The sequence below is a fragment of the Panthera leo genome, chromosome C2 (assembly GCF_018350215.1).
Source record: "Panthera leo isolate Ple1 chromosome C2, P.leo_Ple1_pat1.1, whole genome shotgun sequence".
Classification (NCBI taxonomy): Eukaryota; Metazoa; Chordata; class Mammalia; order Carnivora; family Felidae; genus Panthera; species Panthera leo.
The window spans coordinates 60,008,747-60,031,891 of NC_056687.1; the positions used below are offsets into that span (position 1 = coordinate 60,008,747).

General features: G+C 36.1%; 1 protein-coding gene and 1 pseudogene across 2 annotated transcripts in view; one reads left to right on the forward strand and one right to left on the reverse strand.

Annotated features, from left to right (window-relative positions):
• GRAMD1C (GRAM domain containing 1C) overlaps nucleotides 1–23,145 on the forward strand; it is a 103,911-nt gene that overhangs the window by 60,867 nt on the left and 19,899 nt on the right. Inside the window, exons 1-5 of one of the 2 annotated variants that reach the window (XM_042903720.1) lie at nucleotides 2,697–3,525; nucleotides 6,883–7,001; nucleotides 10,957–11,089; nucleotides 14,137–14,299; nucleotides 21,132–21,269. In XM_042903720.1, the coding sequence (XP_042759654.1) occupies nucleotides 6,958–7,001; nucleotides 10,957–11,089; nucleotides 14,137–14,299; nucleotides 21,132–21,269 (478 nt within the window). In that variant the 5' untranslated portion in view covers nucleotides 2,697–3,525; nucleotides 6,883–6,957. Of the gene's footprint in view, nucleotides 1–2,696; nucleotides 3,526–6,882; nucleotides 7,002–10,956; nucleotides 11,090–14,136; nucleotides 14,300–21,131; nucleotides 21,270–23,145 lie in introns of those variants that run through there. The other variant, XM_042903719.1, reaches the window with a different exon arrangement.
• LOC122199082 lies at nucleotides 18,506–18,656 on the reverse strand (annotated as a pseudogene).

Sequence of the window (23,145 nt, forward strand, 5' to 3'; positions counted from 1 at the left end):
TTTCCTAAGGTCAGAAGCAGGGGCATGTGTCAGAACTAGGGGTAAGGTGATGAGAGGAGCTCTTCTGATATACACAGACCCCCCACCCCTCCAAATTTTGATTCATGTCATTCCAGCTTCTGTTTTGGGAATTGCTAATAGGAGAATGACAAAAGGGTGTCCTATTCCTCAGGTGTGTTGGGGAAAAATTGATTTAAAATGGTTGGGGGTGCCTGAGTGACTCAGTTGGTTAAGCATCTGACTTCTGCTTAGGTCATGATCTCACAGTTCATGAGTTCCAGCCCCGCATTGGTCTTGCTGCTGTCAGCGCAGAGCCTGCTTTGGATCCTCTCTCCTCCTCTCTCTCTGTCCCTACCTCTCTCTCTCTCTGTCTCTGTCTCTCTCTCTCTCTCAGAAATAAACATTTTAAAAATAAATAAAACAGTTGGTTGATTATACTCGTATGTATAAAGAACAAATATGTCAGTCTGAAGGGGGGTTGGCTGGACTTAGGCCAAGAACTTAGGACAGAAAAATAGAGTTACAGAGGCCAACTGAGATCGCTAGAGAAATGTACAGAGATGAATCATCAGTCCACACCAACATCACAGTTGGTCCTTTAAACTGTCTACCTTTGCTCTGATTCCATGCTTATCATGCAAATTTCTGATTAGTAATACCTGACTTACAAGGTGTTGAGCACCCTGTGTGGCGGAATGAAAGATTTCCAGTGACTAGAAAGGACTGTCCCCCTGTTGTGCATTAGTGCATTTACCACTGACAGAGTATATGCAGTATATGAGTGTGGCTTGTTAAAGCTAGCCACTCTGAGTGCAACTACAGGCCACTGACAGTGCTGGGGCCATTCTCCAAAAGGCGGTCAGTTTAGGAAGTTAATGTCAAATTCTGAGACCTTTTGGAAGAGTGTCATCCAGCCTTCTCCTGCAGACTCCTCAGTCTTGTCAAATCCCCTTATTCTTTCTTGTGACTCTCCCCAGTGATCACTTGTTTTGGAATTCCTGTACTTGGAAATCTAGAAGTTTTCCAGTAGTGCTATAAATCTAAGTACAACATTCAAACCTGCCTGAAAAAATAAGTGTAAAATTGGTAACTGTTTTAGTCACGTTTTCTATATAATAGCCTGGTAATGCAAAAGTATTTGTATTCTTATATTGTTCCCTCTGTTTTACCTTGTTGGTTAGCAGAACTCCTCCACCTGTTTTCCCTCAGTTGGTGAAGTGTACCTCCTTCTACCTGGTCACCCAAGCCAGAAACCTGGATGTATCCTTGTTCCTTACCTCTCCTTCCCCAACCATGTTGTGTTGTTCACCAGGGCCCTCATCATTTCTACCTTGAGCCATTACAATAGTCTCCTAAATATCTCTTTTTAACACTGTAATTTGTCCTTTAGATTGTTACCAAAGTGATAATGGTTTTAAAAGTGTATCTTTCAAAAAACAGGTTTGAACTTTTTACTTTTCTATGTGAAACCATTAGGTGGCTTTTTATATTTTAATTTTTTTAATGTTTATTTTTGAGAGAGAGAGAGAGAGAGAGAGAGACCATGACTTGGGGAGGAGCAGAGAGAGAGAGAGAGGGAGAGAGAGAGAGAGGGAGGGACAGAGGAGCTGAAGCAGACTGTACACTGACAGCAGAGAACCCAGTGTGGGATTTGAACTCAGGAACCGCGAGATCATGACCTGAGCTAAAGTCTGATGTTTAACCCAACTGAGCCACCCAGGTGCCCTGGCTTTTCATATTTTAACAGTGTAAACCCTATATTCCTCAGCATGGCATACAAAGCCCCTCAAGCCCTGGCTGCTTCCCTCTTCCCCACTGACTCTTTCCTTCTCCCTTCTCTTCCTTCCGCACCCCCCCCCCCTTCCCTTCTTCCACCTGCTAGTCTTGGTGAACTGGCTTGCCAGGCTGTTTCCTTGGCATGCTTGCACTTGCCATGGATGTTCTCCATGTACTTGATCTGTCAGCAACATTCCACACTACGACACACTCCCTCCATTTTGAAGCACCTTCTTTCCTTGAATTCCATGACATCATTCCTTCTGGACTTCCCTCTTACCTGTCTGGTATTTCCTTCATTCTTTTTTTTTGCTGGCCACTCCTTTGTGTGCCAGGCTTTCTTGGGGCTCAGTCTTAGGTTCTGTTTTCCCTTGTAAACCTACTAAATTTACTGAATACTTACTGATGGTTTACTATAGGAATTTTTATATTTAGCATATAAGTATATATGATCTTAGTATATATGATCATTTACAGTATAGCTAAGGTATATTTTTCTCATAGCAGTTTGGTTACCATAATAGAGTAAGGATATCTATCTATAATTGCAACCCATGAGAATTTCCATAACATGCCAAAAGCATTGATTTTTAGACAGTGTACTGTATCCCCCATGTGTGCTTTCTTTGTTTGAGGGAGTGCTATTCTCCAGTGTTGCTCTGGTCCCTCATTCTGCTGTTGCATTAAATGATTAGGTTTTAGCAACCCCCCAAAAGGATATCCTTGCAGTTCATTGAGTAGCATTTGATGTTGTCTAACACCTTACTAAATTAAATGGAATACCTAGGTAGAAATTCGGGCAAGCTGTGATTTTTTTATTTAGAGGAACATTTTTCTTCAGGAAAGAAATTGGAATTGGTAGATGAGACTCTCTGTGTGTTTATTATATCCCAGGTCCCTGCCAGGAAATTATTCTGAAGAAAGTAAAAAATATTTTTAAAGGGAAGAACTATTGAGTAATGAAGATGTAAACTTTTCAGTGATGAATGATGTGCCGAGGGCTTATTGGAATTGCTTGACCTGAATAGCTCACTCTTCTTGCCATTTCCTGGCGTTCCATTTATAATACTCAAGAACTCAATCTTTGATAGTGATAAAGGGTTAATGCATGAGTCTGATGAGGTGCTACATCAATACTGAAGAAGTGGCATATGAAGAAGTAATAATGACATTGCTAGAAATGAATAGAAAGCGATAGCATGGAGGAAGAAATTTAGCCCTTGATATATTTAATCCTTAAAATGAGATTGACATAGTAATTGAGCATAAGCAAGATATTTTCATTTGCATTTTATTGTTTCTAATCTTCTGTGGAACAGAAGAAATTGAGAACTGTCCCTTTAATAAAACCCTGTTTACCTATCCTCTTCTAGTAGGAGTGGCTTAGGAACCTGTAGAGTGAGGTGTAACTACCAATTCTGCATTCTGACCTGCAACCTTGGAAAGAGTGCTGATACTACAAACCAGGAAGTGACAAATAATGTGCTTTGAACTCTGTAGGACTTGTCTTTCATAAGGAAAAGCCTCTCATAACAAAAAGAGAAGATTGAAACAGTGATTTTATGTAGTTGTCATTAAATATTGGGAACTCTGCTGCAGATAAAGACTTTGCAGAATACTTAGAATACAAAGCTTTCTGGGCCAGAAATTGATCTTCTGACTTTTGAGTCGTATCTGATTGCTGCTTGGTTCATCTTTATTTTGTTAAAGTACCCTGCAGGCTGAACCAGGACTCTTCATTGTTTGCAGGTAGGTGGTCAGCCTTTGGTTAAAATTTAGGATGTTTTTTAAAACAACCTCTTTAGAAAATTATTGTTATTCAGAGAATTATGAATATCAGTCTGGGTATATGTTTTAATGTTTAAATATTCAACACGACTATAAATGACCACGTTTTTGTCTTTTCTGATCAACTTTATAGAAAAACTTGTTTTTAACAAATGAGCAGATCTATAAAATGGTGAACTTAAAAAAAGATGGTGAATTAAATGAGTTCTATTTTGTTTTCCACTAATCTATATACATAGATACTTTATATATATACTTTATATTTTTATAGATTTATATTTATATATGTAAACATATACTTTATATATAAATACTTTATACTTTGTATAGAAGTTCCTATATATATATATAAACTCAGAAATGAAAAAGTATATTGAAATTACCCTATTAACTATTCACATCTTGATGGTTTTTGATAACGTATTTAAAACATTCATGTAGTCAAATAAAATTGTGTTTTTATTGTTAATATTTTATGTCTAAGTTTCATGTCATTCAGTTGTAGGAAGTCACCTGAATATTTATAATTGTTTTATCTACTTCTTTTAGTCTGTTTTTGGAATAGTTTGATATTTATTATTTCAGAGAAGTTTTTATAAAATAATCTTCCACAAGTATATTGAAATATTTCTTGTTTCTCTTTATAAAATTAACCATCCACTTATGACACTGGAAGCATTTCAAAGGTAATGTCTTTGAAAGATTGAGTTATTAGTATGAGCTAACTGCTGTACACAAATGGCTTTTTTGGAGTGGGAATCAGAAAAGAAATGTGTTAGGATCAAGAATCAAGTTCCTTAACTTTCTCTACCACTAGTGATCCTTTTTATTTTTCTTTTGTGGACACTAGTCTTCCAAAGACCTTGTCCACCAAGCAAATGGCATATAACTAAATAATAAAATCTTAGAACATTATTGTTTATTAGACAAACATTATTTGCAATGAGAGTTTCTTATGAGCCTGAATAACTGCTCTAGGCTAATGTAATTCAGCCTCAAAGGGGCCTGACATTTTACTTAGCTTGAATAACTTTATTGTAGGTAATTGTTTGGATACTTTTTATTTTTTGAAATATTGATAGTAATGTCTGAATTTTCATCAACTACTCTTGTGGAATCTTACCAGTCTGGGTATGGCAAATTGGAAACTAGTGGTCTAAAATGCAGAAGTTTTTTTCTTAATTTCTTCGAGGTTCTGTAAAATATAGTGAAGGTCATCTAGTGTAATGTAACAAAGATTCCATAGCCACTAGACATGGAGAAGAAACAAGGAGAAAGAAAAAAGGAAGTGGCATCTGTTAAGGGGAATATCAGGGAGGAATTTAAGGCATATATTTGGCCCCCTTAAATCTCCCTATATTTATCTCTATTTTCCAACTTAATTTTTTTTTTTACCCCAGTTAGGTCAATAAACTATTAACTGACTGCAAAACAGACATTACCTATGTTCTTTATGTATTTATTTTGTATTTGTGTGTTGGTTTCTCTCTCTCCAAATTTCCTCCTCTCTCCATTTTCCCCATTCATGTCCTTCCTTCAGCTCTGCTGAAGACATTTAGCCAATGTGAAGCCTTATCTGATCACACTAATCCACAGTAATATTTCTTGCCTTTAGACTTAAAAAAATTTTTTTTACATTTATTTATTTTTGAGAGACAGAGAGACAGAGCACTAGTCGGAGAGGGATAGAGAGAGAGGGAGACACAGAATCTGAAGCAGGCTCCAGGCTCTGAGCTGTCAGCACAGAGCCCTATGCAGGGCTCAAACTCACAAACCATGAGATCATGACCTGAACCGAAGTCAGACGCTTAACTGACTGAGCCACCCAGGCACCCTTGCCTTTAGACTTTTATAGTAAGTTGATTGTATCAGTACTTTAGTACTTAATATTATAGCCTATCATATTTAACTTAAAAGTCTCCCATGGTTCTTCAACTATATTATAAGTTGTTTGAGAACAAGGAGCTTAACTTGTATATATCATGTTTATTCTTAGCCATGTAGTGCAGTGATACATGTTTGGAGGTTCTAAATAAATATTTGCTAAATGAATGAGAAATAGTCTTGCCAACAGTTGCCTCAGGTGTTATGCTGCCTCCCTCTACTGTGCTTAATCATGTAATTAACCACCTAAAATGTTTCTAGAAATCAGACCATTGGTTATCTTATTATTATTGTTTTTGTTTTGCTCTACAGTGCATGCATGACTTTTTTGTTTTAGATGATTTTAACACTGATATGTTACCTATAAAGAAAGAACAAGATGGATTTTGTTATAAATGAATTAAAGGAAATACTCTGAATTCTATCCTGTTGCCTTTTATATTGTAGGGAAATATAACTTAAAATTTACTGATATATAAGGTCTTAAAAATGGTCAAAATATTCAGATACATTATGGATTAAGAGAATGGTTTTGAGTTGATGATTAGAACACTGAATGCTGATCCAGTGGTCATGGTAGACAGTTGGATTGTAGAATTTATTTATTTATTTGTTTATTTATTTATTTATTTATTGGACTGTAGAATTTAAATTTCTTTTTTAAGAAAATTTCTTTTTTAATTTGAGAGGCAGAGAGAGACAAAGCACAAGTTGGGGAGGGGCAGAGAGAGAGGGAGACACAGAATCCAAAGCAGGCTCCAGGCTCTGAGATGTCAGCACAGAGCTGGAAGTGGGGCTTGAACTCATGAACTGGGAGATCATGACCTGAGCTGAAATCAGACGCTTAACCTACTGAGCCACTCAGGGGCCCCTGGATTGTAGAATTTAAATTGCAGATTAGTGATTGCCCAATAATACTATGAACAAATTATTTTATGAAGAGACAATTTGAAACCTCTTCTCATTTACAGTAGTTATTATGTTATACACTTTAAAGTCATCATTTTATCTACTCCCAGTATCAACCCTGTCAGGTAAGTTTTGTTAACCCATTTTTAAAAAATGTTTATTTATTTATTTTGAGAAGGAGAGAGAGCACGGGCAGGGAAGGGGCAGAGAGAGAGAGAATACCAAGCAGGTTCCATGTTGTCAGTGCAGAGCCTGAGGTGGGACTCAATCTCACGAACTGTGAGATCATAACCTGAGCCGAAATCAAGAGTAAGACGCTAAACCTATTGAGCCACCCAGGCACCCCTGTTAACCCATTTTTTATACATGCAGAAAACTGTCATTTGAAAAGGCCAAATAACTACCAAACTTTCACATTTAGAATCTGCACAACAGGTCATTTTGACCTCAAAATTCATGTTTGTATCACTATGTTGTAGTATCTTATATTTTCCAATATTCAGTGTAATTTTTGTGTCATTTTAGAGCTTGACCAGACAGGAATTCTGGCAGCTGCTCCAGCAGAACTATGGTAATGAGCTAGGCTTAAATGCTGAAGAGATGGAAAACTTGTCTTTGTCAATCGAGGATACTGTACAGCCAAGGTAGAGCAAAATGTTAACTATCACAACTTATTAATCATTAATTAAAGCAGAATTATTTTAGACTTTACCAATTTAGAATTTCTATTAAATTGTCCTTGGGTGGAATTTGCCTCTTTGGTCTTTGTAGTGGAATGAAGTGAAAGGTGAGGACATTGAATAGTTTGCTAAATTGGTAAGCAAATATAGGACATACAAGGAACTGTTAATTTTGTAACTCTGTTATCTAGGGTTTGCTTAAAGCATAGTTTTAGTAAAACTTTTTATTAAGGGTCTGAAGAAGTACCTAGTGACATCTCTGAGCTTGTAGATAACAATAAAATAAACTAGCTGGTAGGTATTTTGAGGGATACAAAGATGATATGATGTTTCCTCAAGGAAACCCTAGCATAGTGCTTGACATGTAGTTGACACTCAATAAATACTGAATGCATTAATGAAAGGAGCTGATAGTACTATGGAGAATGCAAATACTTATAATACAGGGTTGAAAATGACAAAGGCCAAAAGGAGCAATAGATAATATGATAAATTCAGAGATGAGATTATTTTTGATTGATGGGGATTCATTGGAAGAGTGGATATTTTTATTAACCTATACAAGTAAAAGTGCATTTTGTCCAATGGTAATTGAGGTCGTAGCAATAAAAACAATTAAGGATAATACATTAAAATTCTATAGTAGACATTATAAGTGACAGAAGCAAGTGAAAGAAGTGAGTTACCCAAGACCACGTATTGTACAATCCATTTATGTGAAATGGAATCCAGAATGAGCACATCTATAGAGACAGAAAGTAGATTAGTATTTACCAAGGGCTGGGAGGAAGGGAGAATGGGGAGTGATTACTAACAGGCACAGGATTTCTTTTTGTTGATGAACATGCTCTAAACCTAGATAGTGGTTGTGGCTGTACAACTCTATAAACCACTGTATTGTACACATTAAATGGGGTGAATTTTATGGAATGTGAGTTATATCTTAATAAAACTCTTAAAAATTCTATAGCAAGTTAAAAATGGAAATCTTTCAGAAGTCTCAGTATGTTTACAGTTTTTTTTTCTTCTATTTAGGTAGTTTCTAGTTATGCTGATCCTCTTTATACTGTTTCAGCTCAGCATCAATATTTTAGACTTTTTTACGTGGTTGCACATGCATATTTTATTAGTTTTCTGTAAAGTTAAAAATTTCCATTGTACTCTTCTCCTTGTAAAGTTTACTAGTGTCTCTTAGGTACTGGGGCTGGGTAGAAAAACAGTTGACATAATGCAGAGAGCCTTGGGTTATGGTAAAGAAGATCTGGATTCTTGTCTGGACTTGGCCACCAAGTATCTGCACAACCTCAAGCAAATCTCTTAGCCTTTCAGATGCTCAGTTTACCCATCTCTGAAATGAGGTAGTTAAACCTCATTTAACTTAGATAATCTCCAAGGTCCCTGCCAACTCAAGGGGTTTCTTGTGAAGAAGAGAATATTTTTTTTACTAAAAAATTTTTTTTTAATTTTATTTTTTTAAATTTACATCCAAGTTAGTTAGCATATAGTGCAACAATGATTTCAGGAGTAGATTCCTTAATGCCCCTTACCCATTTAGCCCATCCCCCCTCCCACAACCCCTCCCGTAGCCCTCAGTTTGTTCTCCATATTTATGAGTCTCTTCGGTTTTGTCCCCTTCTCTGTTTTTATATTATTTTTGTTTCCCTTCCCTTATGTTCATCTGTTTTGGTTCTTAAAGTCCTCATATTAGTGAAGTCATATGATTTTTGTCTTTCTCTGACTAATTTCACTTAGCATAATACCCTCCAGTTCCATCCACGTAGTTGCAAATGGCAAGATTTCATTCTTTTTGATTGCTGAGTAATACACCATTGTATACATCTTCTTTATCCATTCATCCATCGATGGACATTTGGGCTCTTTCCATACTTTGGCTATTGTTGATAGTGCTGCTATAAACGCAGGGGTGCATGTGTCCCTTTGAAACAGCACACCTGTATCCTGTGGATAAATGCCTAGTAATGCAATTGCTGGGTTGTAGGGTAGTTCTATTTTTAGTTTTTTGAGGAACCTCCATACTGTTTTCCACAGTGGCTGCACCAGCTTGTATTCCCATAAAAAAGTTTTTTTTAAATGTTCATTTATTTTTGAGACAGAGAGAGACAGAGCATGAGTGGGGGGAAGGGCAGAGGGAGAGGGAGACAGAATCTAAAGCAGGCTCCAGGCTCCAAGCTGTCATCACAGAACCCAGTGCGGGGCTTGAACCCACGAACCGTGAGATCATGACCCGAGCCCAGGTCAGATGCTCAACAGACTGAACCACCCAGGCGCCTGAGAATAAATATTTTTGACCAAGTGCTTTATACACTGTAAGGTCTAGCTTTTTGAGGTCACCAGAAAACTTTCTTCTCGCAATTGAGTGCTTTCTCAGAGAGGATGTGGCCAGATTCTTATTTCCTCTTCTCTTCCTTTTCCCTTTCTTCCTATTTCCAAAAGAAGTGTATCTGTCTCAAACCTTTATTTCCTCAGCTGTTCCATTTTCTTTGTCTTCATTTTCAATCTCTCCATCACTCTCTCTCCTCCTTTTTCCTTTCTGTATTTCTCCACAACTCACTCCCATCCTTAAAATCCTCAGATGCAGACACTCAGCTGCTGGGCTAGTCTCAAAGGGCCATTTTTCTTTTTTTTTAAATTTTTTTTATTTTTTATTTTTTAATATATGAAATTTACTGTCAAATTGGTTTCCATACAACACCCAGTGCTCATCCCAAAAGGTGCCCTCCTCAATACCCATCACCCACCCTGCCCTCCCTCCCACCCCCCATCAACCCTCAGTTCTCAGTTTTTAACAGTCTCTTATGCTTTGGCTCTCTCCCACTCTAACCTCTTTTTTTTTTTTTTTTTTTTTTTTACCTTCCCCTCCCCCATGGGTTTCTGTTATGTTTCTCAGGATCCACATAAGAGTGAAACCATATGGTATCTGTCTTTCTCTGTATGACTTATTTCACTTAGCATCACACTCTCCAGTTCCATCCACGTTGCTACAAAGGGCCATTTTTCTTGTTGCGTCCCCCTCAGCCTTGCCATTCTGCCTAGCCAGGAGTGACTTGGTGGCAGACCTAAGTATTATTTGGGTGGGGTAGAATAGGGATGAAAGGCCCTTTGGCTTTTCTGTTCCTTCCTCAGGATAATCTAGCTAAAGATGTTAGGCTGCTACTTTATTTTAGAAGAGCTTTAAGTCTCTATATAGCAATGATTACATAGGAATATTAATTGCTCAATAAGTTTGAGGCCTGAAAATTAGATCAGTTGTACTTCTTTTATATTTAATAGATTTTCCTTTCTTTATGCTCCTCCCAGAAAGAGGAAAAGCAAGTCCCAGGACATTTGTTGTAGTCATGTTCCTATGACCATTTGAAAGCTGTTCCTTAAACCTGGTCCTTAGGAACAAGAAGAACAAGAAAAGGGGCATGGACTGATCAATGGGGTCTGTGCTCAGACATCAGGAGCACCCCCTTCTGGGAGGGAGTCACCACCTCAGCTGGAACTGAGTCAGAAGAAAGGAAATCCAGAGCTGCCTTCTGGTGCTGACTGGCATCCAACCCAAACATCTAGTCTGTACCTTTGAAAGCTTTGTGGCGGTCCCCAACTGAAATTCAAACAAGCTATAATATTCATTGGGTTACTTGCTGTTATTGCCGCTGGTATTTGGTTAATTTTTTAATGGTTTCTGACATTTATAATGTCTCATTTGAGCACATCTTATTTTCAGAAATAAAGTCATCTGCAGGTGGTTTAAGAAGATGGTCTTGTTATAAGTAGGACTTATTTGTTAACATTACAAAAAACCATTTGTTGTCAAAATGCTGTATAATAGAGAAGACCTCAGTAGGGAGACTAAATCACTTATTTGTATGAAATTGATCTTGGTTATATTTCTATAATGATGTGTTTCTTATAGAAGTCCAGGAAGAAGCAGCTTGGATGATTGTGGGGCGAGAGATGAAAAATTTTCCAAGTCCATCAGTTTTACACGAGAATCAGTTAATCGTGTTTCAGAGACAGAGTCAATTGATGGAAATTCACCGAAAGGGGTTAGTGTATGATATCCCTTTTAAAATATATCTGATGCTGTCATGTGTTCATCATAATGTAAGATCAAATAAAAACAAAGTGTACAAACTTTTTAAAGTTTAGGATGTCAGGCTGCTCCTTTATTTTAAGAAAAAGGTTTTAAGTCTTTAAGTAACTGAGGTTATATGGGAATAATATATTGTTCTGTTCAGAGCTGGATATGATGCAAAACTACCAGACAGTTCCCTGAGCATCCGTCTACAAGGGGGATAGGTATCATTAAAAATAAAATATGATAGAGAAATTCGTAGTTAGCAGAATTTTTCTCAGGGTAAGTCGTGTGTGGTGAAAAGAATTTGTTTTGAAGGGGGAGATGAGAACCCTGAGTAGCATGCTTGAGTAACAGTAAATGCTTCGTAAGCTGACTATGAAAGCAGGCACATCTGGTTAATTACTAGTTAGTTTCTTCCTTTATTTTTTCAAATATCATTATAAGTCCATTGTTCCCCTCCCCCCATTATTTATTTTTTTTAATACTCAGTTTGTCTCCTCTGGCAACAGGAGCCCCTTCAGGTGGGCTCCTTTGTGTTTTATAAATGATCAATAATCTTTGATGGCTTCCTTTCTTTCTGGCACAACAACATGTCCCAGGCACACTTTGTACACTTACTGTCCCAGACTTAGTATTAACCGTTTTCCTAATGGGCCATCGTTCTTAGTGAAGAATGGTATTTAGAGACAGCACTGTAAGCGCTGAAAGTGCTCCTACTATAGAGCTTTCATTCTGCTGACTGGGGATAAGTCTGGGACCAAAGCTGAATTTCTTGGTTTAAAGCAGAGCTTTGGTTTCAAATTCTGCCTCTGCCACTTGCTACCTGAATGCCCTTAAATGTTAACTTACTTAACATTTCTATGCTTTGGTTTTCTCAACTGTAAGATGAGGACTATAATACTCCACAGGGGTTTTTTTTTTTATAAGGATGACATGAATTAATATATGTGAAATTGCATTAAACAATCCCTATTACGTATTAAGTATTCAGTAACCATAAGCTATTATAATTGAGGGTGAATATACATGTGGCCAGCAATGGGCCTTTTCTTATTTCTCCCATGGAGCTCTCAGCATCTCCTGTGAATAAATTTGGGAAAACTTTGAATAGAATGTGTAAAGGCCACCAAGTTATCAGCTTGTTTTGGGCATCATTCATCTATCTCAGTCAGATTTTGTATGTGGATTTCTTGTAAAACTATTTATATAGAGACCCTTAGGAACTTACTACTGTAGTAAGGGAGGTGATTCTGGATGCTAATCTTTTTGTATGTTCTCATGGAGAAAACCAAACCACTCAATTTTGGGGAGGTAACAGGACAGGAGGTCTCTTGCAGTCTCCTGATCCTTTTATAAAAGTCTGACTTTGAGGATTGGATTCTCAAAATTACTAATCTTGAGTCTTTCTTACAACCTCCTTGACATTGTCTTCTGTACCTGCTCTTAGAATAATCCATTGGTTCTTCCTTCTAGTTTTGTCCCTGAGGGAGGTCATATTTCATTTAAGGAAAGGGAATGGAATGTAGAGGAAGATTTTAATGTTTTAAGATTGGTCATACATTCATTGTCATTTTCAGGTTATGGGATACAATATAGTTCAGTCCTTTTTTTTTTTTTTTTTTTTTTTTTTTGCATTCAAGAACAGTATGATGAGATAGATTCTCATATGGCAAAAAATATCATATGTCACTAACTTTGTTTCCTTTTTACTTGTAAGAAAGTTGGAACTAACAAAAAGTGAGAAATAACATTTTTTTTCTAAGATGAAATAGGTCTTTCTTAAGTTATAAAATTATTCTTTGTAAAAATTCAGGAAATATAGAAAAGAACACAAAAACTGTTCAAATGTCAACCACGAAAAGATAGTGACTGTTACTTTTCCTACAAGTATTTGTCTATATTCCTTATAATAGGAGCCATACCTTAATTGAAAGAACAGGAGAAATATGTGTGTAAACTTACTCAGCATCTGCTAAAGAGGCTCTGGATCAGCTAAGTAGGCATGTTGCTTTGCAGTGTGGAACTCCCAAATAAATCAAGTCTCAATTTCAGCAGTAATCTCTGCTTGAAGAATCAGTTCTCTGATGAGGGTAGTTTAATCCTTTCACAAATTGTGTCCTGGGTCCCAGTTGTTATTCTGTTCTCTGAGTGGCCAATAGAAACCCGTATCCTCCCTGGAGTTTCACTGCTGCTCAAAGATCTGGGGCAGGAAGTGTAAGGATTACAGATATGCTCTCTTTCAATGCAAGAAAGTACTTTGCTATGTAGTTGATATTTTTTATGCTGGTCTATTAAACCTAATTTTAATACTGTTCTACTTGAATACTAACACAGCAATAGCATTCATACTTTAATGCCTAACATTAAATTTATTATAGAAACGACATCTCTTGATTAAACCATTCTCAGAAAGTATAGATACATCATATATGGGATATATTTTAATGCCCAATCCCTTAGTTCTTTAACAGCAAAGCCAACTGTGTTCTTAGGAGTTTGCTGTGAAATTGTTTCCTGTTGAACCTCTTTCCTCCACTGTACTCTTATGTGACTCTTATTCTCTTTATTTGCTTTCTCTTTCCCCTGTAGTTACTGGTCTTCAGAATGGGGGAGTTCTCTTCCTTGAGATGATGGGGCAGGTATTGTCTGGGGACACTAATCGGGTTTGACTCCTCTCCCTTGCCCACCCTAAAGAATCTACTGCTCTATTATTGTTGTCCTCTGCTCCCCTTTCCCTTCTGCTCAAGTGATGCTCACATGATGTTAACTGTGAGTTCTTCTTATATGATGTTCTTCCTAAATTTATTGTTCAGTACTGTGTCAGAAGATGATTTCAGAATATATTATCACATATTATTGTTTACCAATATTTATGGACTGTATTGGAAATGTGATGCAAACATAACAAACACATTTTCCAAAGAGCTGTATTTTCAAGAGTCTTTATTATTAAAGATCTCACTTTAAAATCTAAGCCAATAATCTGTTTTTTAAACTGGATTGTTTTCCTTTTAGGGGTTAGGGAAAGAGGAACCCCCAAGTGAGAAACAGATCAAAAAGAGTCCTTTACTAACTTCCGAGAAGAGGTTAAGTAGAGTGCCATCAAAATCACTGGACTTGAATAAAAATGAATATCTTTCTCTGGACAAAAGCAGCACTTCAGATTCTGTTGATGAAGGTAAAGAATTTCTTATAAATTTTATTTTATTTTATTTTTATTTTTTTTTATTTTTTTTTAATGTTTTTATTTATTTTTGAGACAGAGACAGAGCATGAGCAGGGGAGGGGCAGAGAGAGAGGGAGACACAGAATCTGAAACAGGCTCCAGGCTCTGAGCTGTCAGCACAGAGCCCGATGCGGGGCTCGAACTCATAGACCGCGAGATCATGACCTGAGCCGAAGTCAGACGCTTAACCGACTGAGCCACCCAGGCGCCCCTATAAATTTTAATAACATTTCAGTTATATCTCTTAATGTTTATCTTTGTATTGGGTGAGTGCAGTTTGAGAATTTATTCACATTCTCACTCTATAAAAAACCAAAGGAATGGTGGGAGTTGATAGAAAATAGGGGAAAGAAGCTGCCAGATCTAACCCATCTCCACTTTTCAGAAGCCTGGATTGTGAGGATTTCCATCACATTTAGCTATTAAAATTCCAAGCCGGAAGTCAATGGAGATGGAGCAGTAGCAATGGAAAAGCAAACCTGAATAAAAATCTGCATGGTGTTACAGACACCATAATTATACTTTTTTTTGACTACCAAAAAAAAAAAAAAAAAAAAAAAAAAAAAAAGAAGAAGAAGAAGGAAAAAGAGAGAGATGCAAAAGTAGAGAATATAATAAAAATAAAACCCAGCTGCTTAAAGGAAATTTTATAGAAAACCATTTTCTACTTTCTCTAAGTTAATACTGAAAACCTGGGGCTTGTCATACTTATTAAGTGGGCATTTTAAGGAATCTTTCTTTTTTTTTTTTTTTTTTCACTGTAAGATTGTTGACATCTGAAGTCAGTGGGGAGACATTGGGAAAGATACCAAGTAGTGGCTACTTTCCACTTTCAGGAAAGGGTACAAAGCTAGTGGATTTTACTGTATCTGCTTTCTATCTGGCAATGCTCAGAATATTGGGAATGGGGACATTATAGTGGTTTCGATCTGTAGGACATGACTATATTTGCTAGTTCAGTTACTATTCAGATTAGACCTGGTATGGGATCTCCTGAAGTCTTTTACTGTAAGTGAAAACCAAATCCATGAAAACCAAAACTAAATCCAAGTCAAATCTAAAATCAAATCCAAATCCAAAAGCAAACCAAGACCCAATCTCTGAAAACCAAATCCATATCAAGTTAGACTTTGGTTTGGGAATACTGTAGTAAGTATCTTTAATGAAAACTAAATCCATGATCTTGAAAATGTAAATAAAAATTCAGTAGTTCCTAAAAATCATAGAATGCATTTGGACAGTTGTTGAGTTCTTTTGAAAACATAGTTGAGAGTTTTTTTTAAGAGGATTGAGCTCCATGAATGACTAGACTCTCTTAGTGTCCTTACCATTCATGATCTGGTGTGCTGCAGTGTGTATGAATTAGTAATCTGCCTGACTGAACCTCTGACTTTAGGAAGACCTACTCTGGCACCCAGTGGCCAGATAGGTAAGTGACACCAAAACAATTTTCCCCCTCTTCTTTCTCACCTGCTCTTTTATAAGAATGGTCCTCAAAAAGAAGCTTCCTTATTGGTCCTAAAAAATTAACATTAATGATAAGTTACATAAGGGATAATATATCTCATAGAAGTTGTGTTCATATCTAGAAATAAAGAATAACAGCAGTGTAGTTGCTGTATTGCATGTTAGCCCTGGTCACATTTCCTTCTTGCTGATGTCCCTTTAAAGACTGGTTTTACAGCAGTAAGACTTTACATGTAACATTTAGCCTTCTTTTGTGGAGGTTTTCTTTAAGGTGCATGTAATGACTTTTTCCTTATTAGGTAACAAATCAAGTACTTCTGTTGCTTCCCCTAAGTAGATTTCAAAATTTCAGGCTTACCGTAAGTGGCTATTATAAGGAATCTATTTTTCATTTTCTGGAAGTTGTGACCTTATGAAGATACTTGAAATCAGTGAAGGGGGGAAAATAAGAAAGGTCAAAAGAAGAAAACCATCCCAGGAAATCTGTGTGTGGGTTTAGGGAGAGTTAGGTAGATGGCAGAGTATTCTAAACCAAACATCATCTTATTTAAAATCATAGTATTTTGATCTACCATTGTAAGCAGTCTGAGTGAGAAATGAGAGGATTTCCTTTTTTTCTCTCTTCTGCCACCTACAGATTGTAATCTTTGGGAGAGTACCATTTTGAAGGAGAGACTCCTTCTAGACTCATGTATCCTCATGAGATATCTTACAGAGGGGCCTGAAACTAGTGTGCTCCCTTTGATGTGGAGTTTAACTGAAGCCCATATAGGAAAAGTTAGCCTAGAATCTGCTTTGACTCATTCTTTTTTTAATGTTCTTACGCTATGGTAGGCCACCCACCAAGATTGAAGGGAGCCTTTTTAGGGATATTTCTGTACTTCCAGAAATGGGTTCTGGGCTGCCACCTCCTGAACAAAATGCTGAGCATTGTGTTTTAATCTGTTAAGCCATATATGAACTTGAAAATTTGATATGTAATATTTCATAGAATAAGCTGTAGAAGAACCTTGTTTATCTAGAGTGCTGTTGCTGATAGGCTTTCTGCAGCTCATTAACTACACGCTCAGTTTTGGGTAGGAGTGCAGAGAATTTGAGAAGATGCTAGGAGTTACCTGGCAGATGAAGATGAGTTGACACAATGTATCCACATCTACAAGTATAATGAAATTGTGGCTGTATTTTTGGCCAAAATAACATTTCTGTTGCTATCAGGGTTTACTTCTTTCACCTGCCCTGTTCTATGCGTGTCATGGATAGTCTGTGAAACATCTGCCCCAGGAGGTAGAGCCTTGAGTGGAAGCTGACAAACTGGCTGATGTCATGAGATACCAGGGCTGTGTCATGACAGAATTAAGTTTAGTTTTAATTGCTTAGATCAGAACTTGGTGTGACAGGGTGCCCTAACCAAAGTCACTTATGTTGAGAATGGAAGCTAAGTGAGGCAAAGATTTAGGCTGGGGGAGGGGCACATAAGAATAACAAAATTAGAATCCATGATCTACAGCTGACAGACCAAGATGAATTGGAAACTCATGCAAAGAAAAATAGGAATCAGATATCAGGTGATGCTAATTAATAAAGGTGAGGCCAAGTAAGTCTCTGGGGAAAGCAGAGAAAAGCCATGAAATAGTCTAGCACATCAGGGAAGCACCATGAGACTAAACCAGGTAACCCTGACATAGTTACCTGAGGCAGGTTTTTAAACAACACTCTCAAATTGAACTTGGTTTTTCACATGTAAAGAAAGCCCTCAAACTATGTCAAGAAGACAGCAGGTCACCAGTTTTTAAGAAGATTCAGGATTGTGCGTCCTTAGTTACTTAATTAAACTCCAAACAAATTGTGCGTCCTTAGTTACTTAATTAAACTCCACATCTGCTTTTCTTGCATACCTATCTGGTACATTTTTCGTGAACTCTCAAAACACTGTCCACATAGGGTTTTAGTTTCATTCATGCCCATGTCCCTCTCATATTTATTTATCTGATTCACTTTTCCCATCTTTTCCACTGGCTACTTTCAAACTGATAGGTTTGAATATTTTCAATTCAAGAGATGTTTCTTCTTTATTGGAAATAGTAACCTGCTCTCAGGTTGAGTGCTGTTCCCTTCCCTACTTGAAATACCACTTGCTAGCTTCATATGTCACAGCAATATCACTGGTGATCTTACTTGGATAGGAGGCTTTAAAGTACTGTGAATGTCATACATAAATAATCCCAGATGGAAATAGTTTATTTCAGGTTCTTACTTCCTTGAATTAATTTCCATACAGAAGGTATTATTAATTTCTGATAGTAATACCACAAATTCCATTTTGTCAGTCATAATATAGAATCATTGATCAACTAATTGAGTTTAAATGAAATATGAAAAGGTAATGTTTATGTGAGTATAGTTTGTTTCCTTCATAAATGTGAATAGGAAACTTACTTTTGAAAAATTACAGTTTAAGAGTTCCTTAGAGAAATGACTGCTTCTAGGGCTGAGGTGGGGAATATGCAAAATGAGGCTGGAGTTTCTTGTAGGGCCAGAAGTAAAGAAATGCTTCAAAAAAAAAAGAGGTGTATCAAAAGGGCATAGGAGTCAACCTGAAAGAGCTCCTAATGGCCAAAGTAAAAAAAAAAAAAAAAAAAAATGAGCAACAAAATATATAATGATAGTATTGGATTATAACCTAAAGTATAAAATAACTATTCATGAGTCCATACTGATACAAATAATCAAATAAATATGTAAATGGGGGACAAAACACAAGCCTTCCTTACAGCGTTTCAAATAATATACATACATACTCCCCCTTCTACACTTGATCTTAGCCAAAAGGCCGAGAAGCGATCATACTCCCCCTTCTAGAAAGTGGAGCTTAATTCTCTTTCCCTTGAGCATGGGCTGAGCTTAGTGACACATTTCTAACAAACAGAATATGGAAAGGTAAAAATGGTAACTTTACAGAGGAGGAGCCTGCCAGACGCCACCGTAACCAAATGATCAAGGTTACCATTATCATAACTCATGCTGATACCCTGGATCCCCAGAGTTTGATGAGAAGGGGACTTCACCTTTGTGGGTGTTCTTCCCCAAATCCACAACCCCAGTACAATCATGAAAAAACAGATGAACCCAAATTGAAGGACATTCTACAAAATACCTGACCAGAGTTCTTCAAGTATGTAAGGCCATTAAAAAACAAGGAAAGAGTGAGGGACTGTCACAACTGGAGGAGATGAGGGAGATAAAACAATGAAATGCAGTGTGGTATTTTGGATTGGATCTTTGTACAAAAAAAGGACATTACTGGAAAAGGGTAACAATAACACCGAGCTTCATTGATTGTAAATCTAAAATTATTCCAAAATAAAAAGTTAAAAAATATGGTTGCAAAATGGAAGTCCTATAAATAAAAATTGACCGTAAGATACTTTTTTAAAAGCACTTTCAGTAGCCATTCATTCAGAAATAGTTATTTAACACTTTTATGTGCCAAATACATAATGTATATAGGTGTTTAAAATTGACATGATCCCTACTCAGATGGAACTTAGAGTCTTATGCAGGAGAGAGGCAATAAACAAGTCAACAGGCCAGTAAAGATAATAATTACAATTCAGGATAAGTTCATGAAGGAAATGAACAGGATTAATAGAATCATCTATACTTGTTTGTTTTCTTTGTGAATATATCAATAATTTTTTCGATGAACATACATTCTATTTCAGAAAAAGCTATTTCTCAAGCCTAATTGGGAAGTTATCTCAGAAAACCTTAGCATATTACCTAGTTTCAGTGATTTATTTCTCTATGGAAGGAGCCATTATTTGAAATTTCTGTGACTAGCTTTTGCCTACACAAAGTATTGTTGCAGGGAGAAGGTAAATCAATATCGTCTGATATCCCTAAGTTCTTTGCACCTGTAGCAAAATAGAGAAACACAAATCATTTGATGAGGGAGAAAAAGGAATAGTTGGGGTGAAGGCAGAACTAGAAGAGTTTTTCTGATTCTTAAACTACTGCCTTTTGCTTGACCGGATTGCTTCCCATGGCTTAATATTGACAGATGGCCTACACAGACAGTTGTCAGAGCATGATATCTGTAATATGGGGGGCTTTTGTCACAGTTTTTATTCTGTATTGATGGAGCATAATCCTTGAAATAATAAATAATCCTAATCCTGAAATCATTAAAATTTCATATTGGATTGCTTTACTCTATTTCCTTTATCAGATTCTTATTCCTAGCTGTCTTTGTTTTTTTTTTTTTTTAATTTCCTTTTTGATTCTTTTAAGTTAAACTCCTGGCAATAAAATAGAGGTTAAGTTTGTGTTGCCCTGGAGCTGTAGTGAATTCAAATTCCATTTCAGTCACTCACTAGCCATGGAGCTTTGGCAATTCTCTCTCATTGCCTCAGTTTCCTCATCTATACAATGAAGATGATGATAATACCACTCATCTCACAGGATTGCTGTGAGGATAAGATGAATGGGTACTTGTAAGGTGCTTAGCACAATGCCTGATATACAGTAAGCACCATATAAGCATGGGCTATTTTATATAATGTTTCCAGGGAATATGAGGAGAGGTGAGCAGATATTGCTTCTTCATTTGCTACTGGTAGTTTTCAACATCATCATCATTATCAGGTTCCCAGAAAAATTAAATATTCCACTGGGCTCTACTTAGCTTTGAAGAATACTTTTCAGAAGGATTTCTTAGTTCTTTTAACGTATGGTATTGAGAATAGGTTGTGAATACGATAAGACTTGTCTTGGGGCAGGTGGCTTTAAGTCAGGTTTGAAACGTTATTCAGGCTACCAAGTTGGTGAGTGCAGCAGATATTAGAGCCACTCATGACTTAATATCTACTGAATGTATGACCATTCAGAAATAGGACCTGCTAATTGCTGTGGTAGATATATCCCTATATATCCCAGTATTAACCTTATCATTTTTGAAGTATTCTTTTGAGTGATGTAGTACAAGAGTTTGATATCATTCAGGTTAAATATTTTTATATCTTTAGGGTTTTGATGACTGAAATATTGATCTATATGGTTTAATTAAATATATATTATGTATAATTATATACAGTACATATGTATATAATGCCAATTTAGAGTTGTTTTTTTTTTTTTTCCAATTTAGAGTTTTAATAGTGTTTTGGAATGTGCTGATCATTGTAATCACATTTAAAAACCATTTTGTGCCAAAACAAACAAACAAAAACGAAATCTTGAAATTACCATTCCTTAGTTTCTTCCCTTTCAGTCCTGTGTTTTTTGTTGTTGTTGTTTCCTTTTGCTGTTGTTTCCCCAGAAAATATGCCTGAGAAAGATCTTCATGGAAGACTTTATATCAACCGTGTTTTTCATATCAGTGCTGAGAGAATGTTTGAATTGCTCTTCACCAGTTCACGCTTCATGCAGAGATTTGCCAATTCTAGAAATATAATAGGTTGGTTTTGTGTTTAATGATAAATTTGGGAGAATTTTATTATCCTTTAAGAGTTAAGCCCTTATAAATTAATTTATGTTGTCAGGGGGAAAATTAGACTTTGATTTTATTTTGGTGATAGATAAACTAATATTTAAGCGTTTTGGTTAACTTTACATGTAAGCAGTGTAATTGTTCAATTAGTCAGATCCTACCTACAATGAGGTTCAAACCCTTTGAAAACTAAAACCCTATATATTTATTAATGTAGCAGTTCAGTTATTTGAACCTAATTTAAAAGGATTCTATTGCAGAACAATTGGATTCTAGTAGGGTGTAAATTGGTACAATCACTTTGCAAAATGGTTTGGCAGTAAGCTGAACATAAAAATTCTCTATGACTCACCAATTCTACTAGTAGGTATGTGTATTCTGAATGACATGTGCTACAGTGTTCATAGCAGCATTATTAATAATGGTCCCAAAACAAAACAGCCCAGATACCCACCAGTAATATATGGTGGGTATGGATAATAGAATGGATAGACAAATTGTGTATGTTCACACAAAAGATTACTATACTAGCAATGAAAAAAAAAAAACAAAACAAATCATTGCTACTTGTAACAATATCAGTAAATCTCACAGATATAATGTTAAGCAAAAGAAGCCAGACACAGAAGAGTGCATACTTTGATTTCTTTATATAAAGTTCAAAAACAGGCACAACTAATTTATGGACATAGAATCAGCATAGTATTTGCTGTGTGGAGAATTGGGCAGGTAAAGAGTGAGAGCGAACTTTTGGGATGTTGGTAAAGTCTATCTTGATCTGGTACACATGTGTGTTTTCTTTGTGTAAATTCATGGAGCTAGACATACACTTGAGATTGCAATGGTTATGGTATATCTCAATGAAAACCAAAAAAAAAATATTCCAGTTAGGAAATTAGTTAGACTCATAAAAAGGATTGCACTGATTATGTGTTAAAAGTTCTATTTTGCTAAACATCTCAAATAAGCTTATAGTTTGAAACTGAATTTATCCTAAATATTCAAAAATATTTTATAAACCGTGGGAGCACATGGTTTAGATTGCTATACAACATATAAAACAGCAGCAGCAGAGATTCATGTAAGTTTAATCATTTGACATAGTCAAAGAGAAAGTTATTCTACAGTCAGTTTTAAATATAGTTTATAATTGAGCCACTTTATTAACCATTAGATATTATTCTTTTATTTGAAACTTCTATGTATTCATAGATTATATCATTGATATGGATTCTAGATACAAAAAATAATTTATTCTTATTCAGAGTAGTATAGCAAAGTGATTTCTAATTGATAGCAATTGAGTCTTGTAATTAAGAACTCTCTGTTTAAAAAATCATTTTTTTCTGTTCTTCTAGTTTTAAAAATGTGGAATATCTGAGGAATATAAATTTTCCTCTTCACGCAGTAGCTTATATTTAACTATATCTCTTCAAAATCTGTTTTGTATTTTCTTGCTATTTATGTCTACCTGGAGAACTTGATATTTCAAAATATTTTTCTTAATTTTCTAAGATGATGCTTGTTGATATTGCCCTGTCATGTTTATGGCTGCAAAGACCCCCGAGGAACTAGTAGGTTATTCCATGCTGGTACTAAATGAAGTTTGTTCTTTGACTCACAACTGTACCAGGTGTCTGATACTTATCTAGCTTCAATATGGATGACTGTGTTTGCTATCTGATGTTTTAAATGGCTTTTGGAAGCAAAAGCTTCTGGCTAATTACAAGTATAGACAGTAATAGGAATGGTGCTGTTTAGACCTACAATTCATCAGAAGTTTTGCCCCCAAAGAGAATCTGCTTACTGTATACCATTCTGCTATCTTCTGAAGTTGTTACCT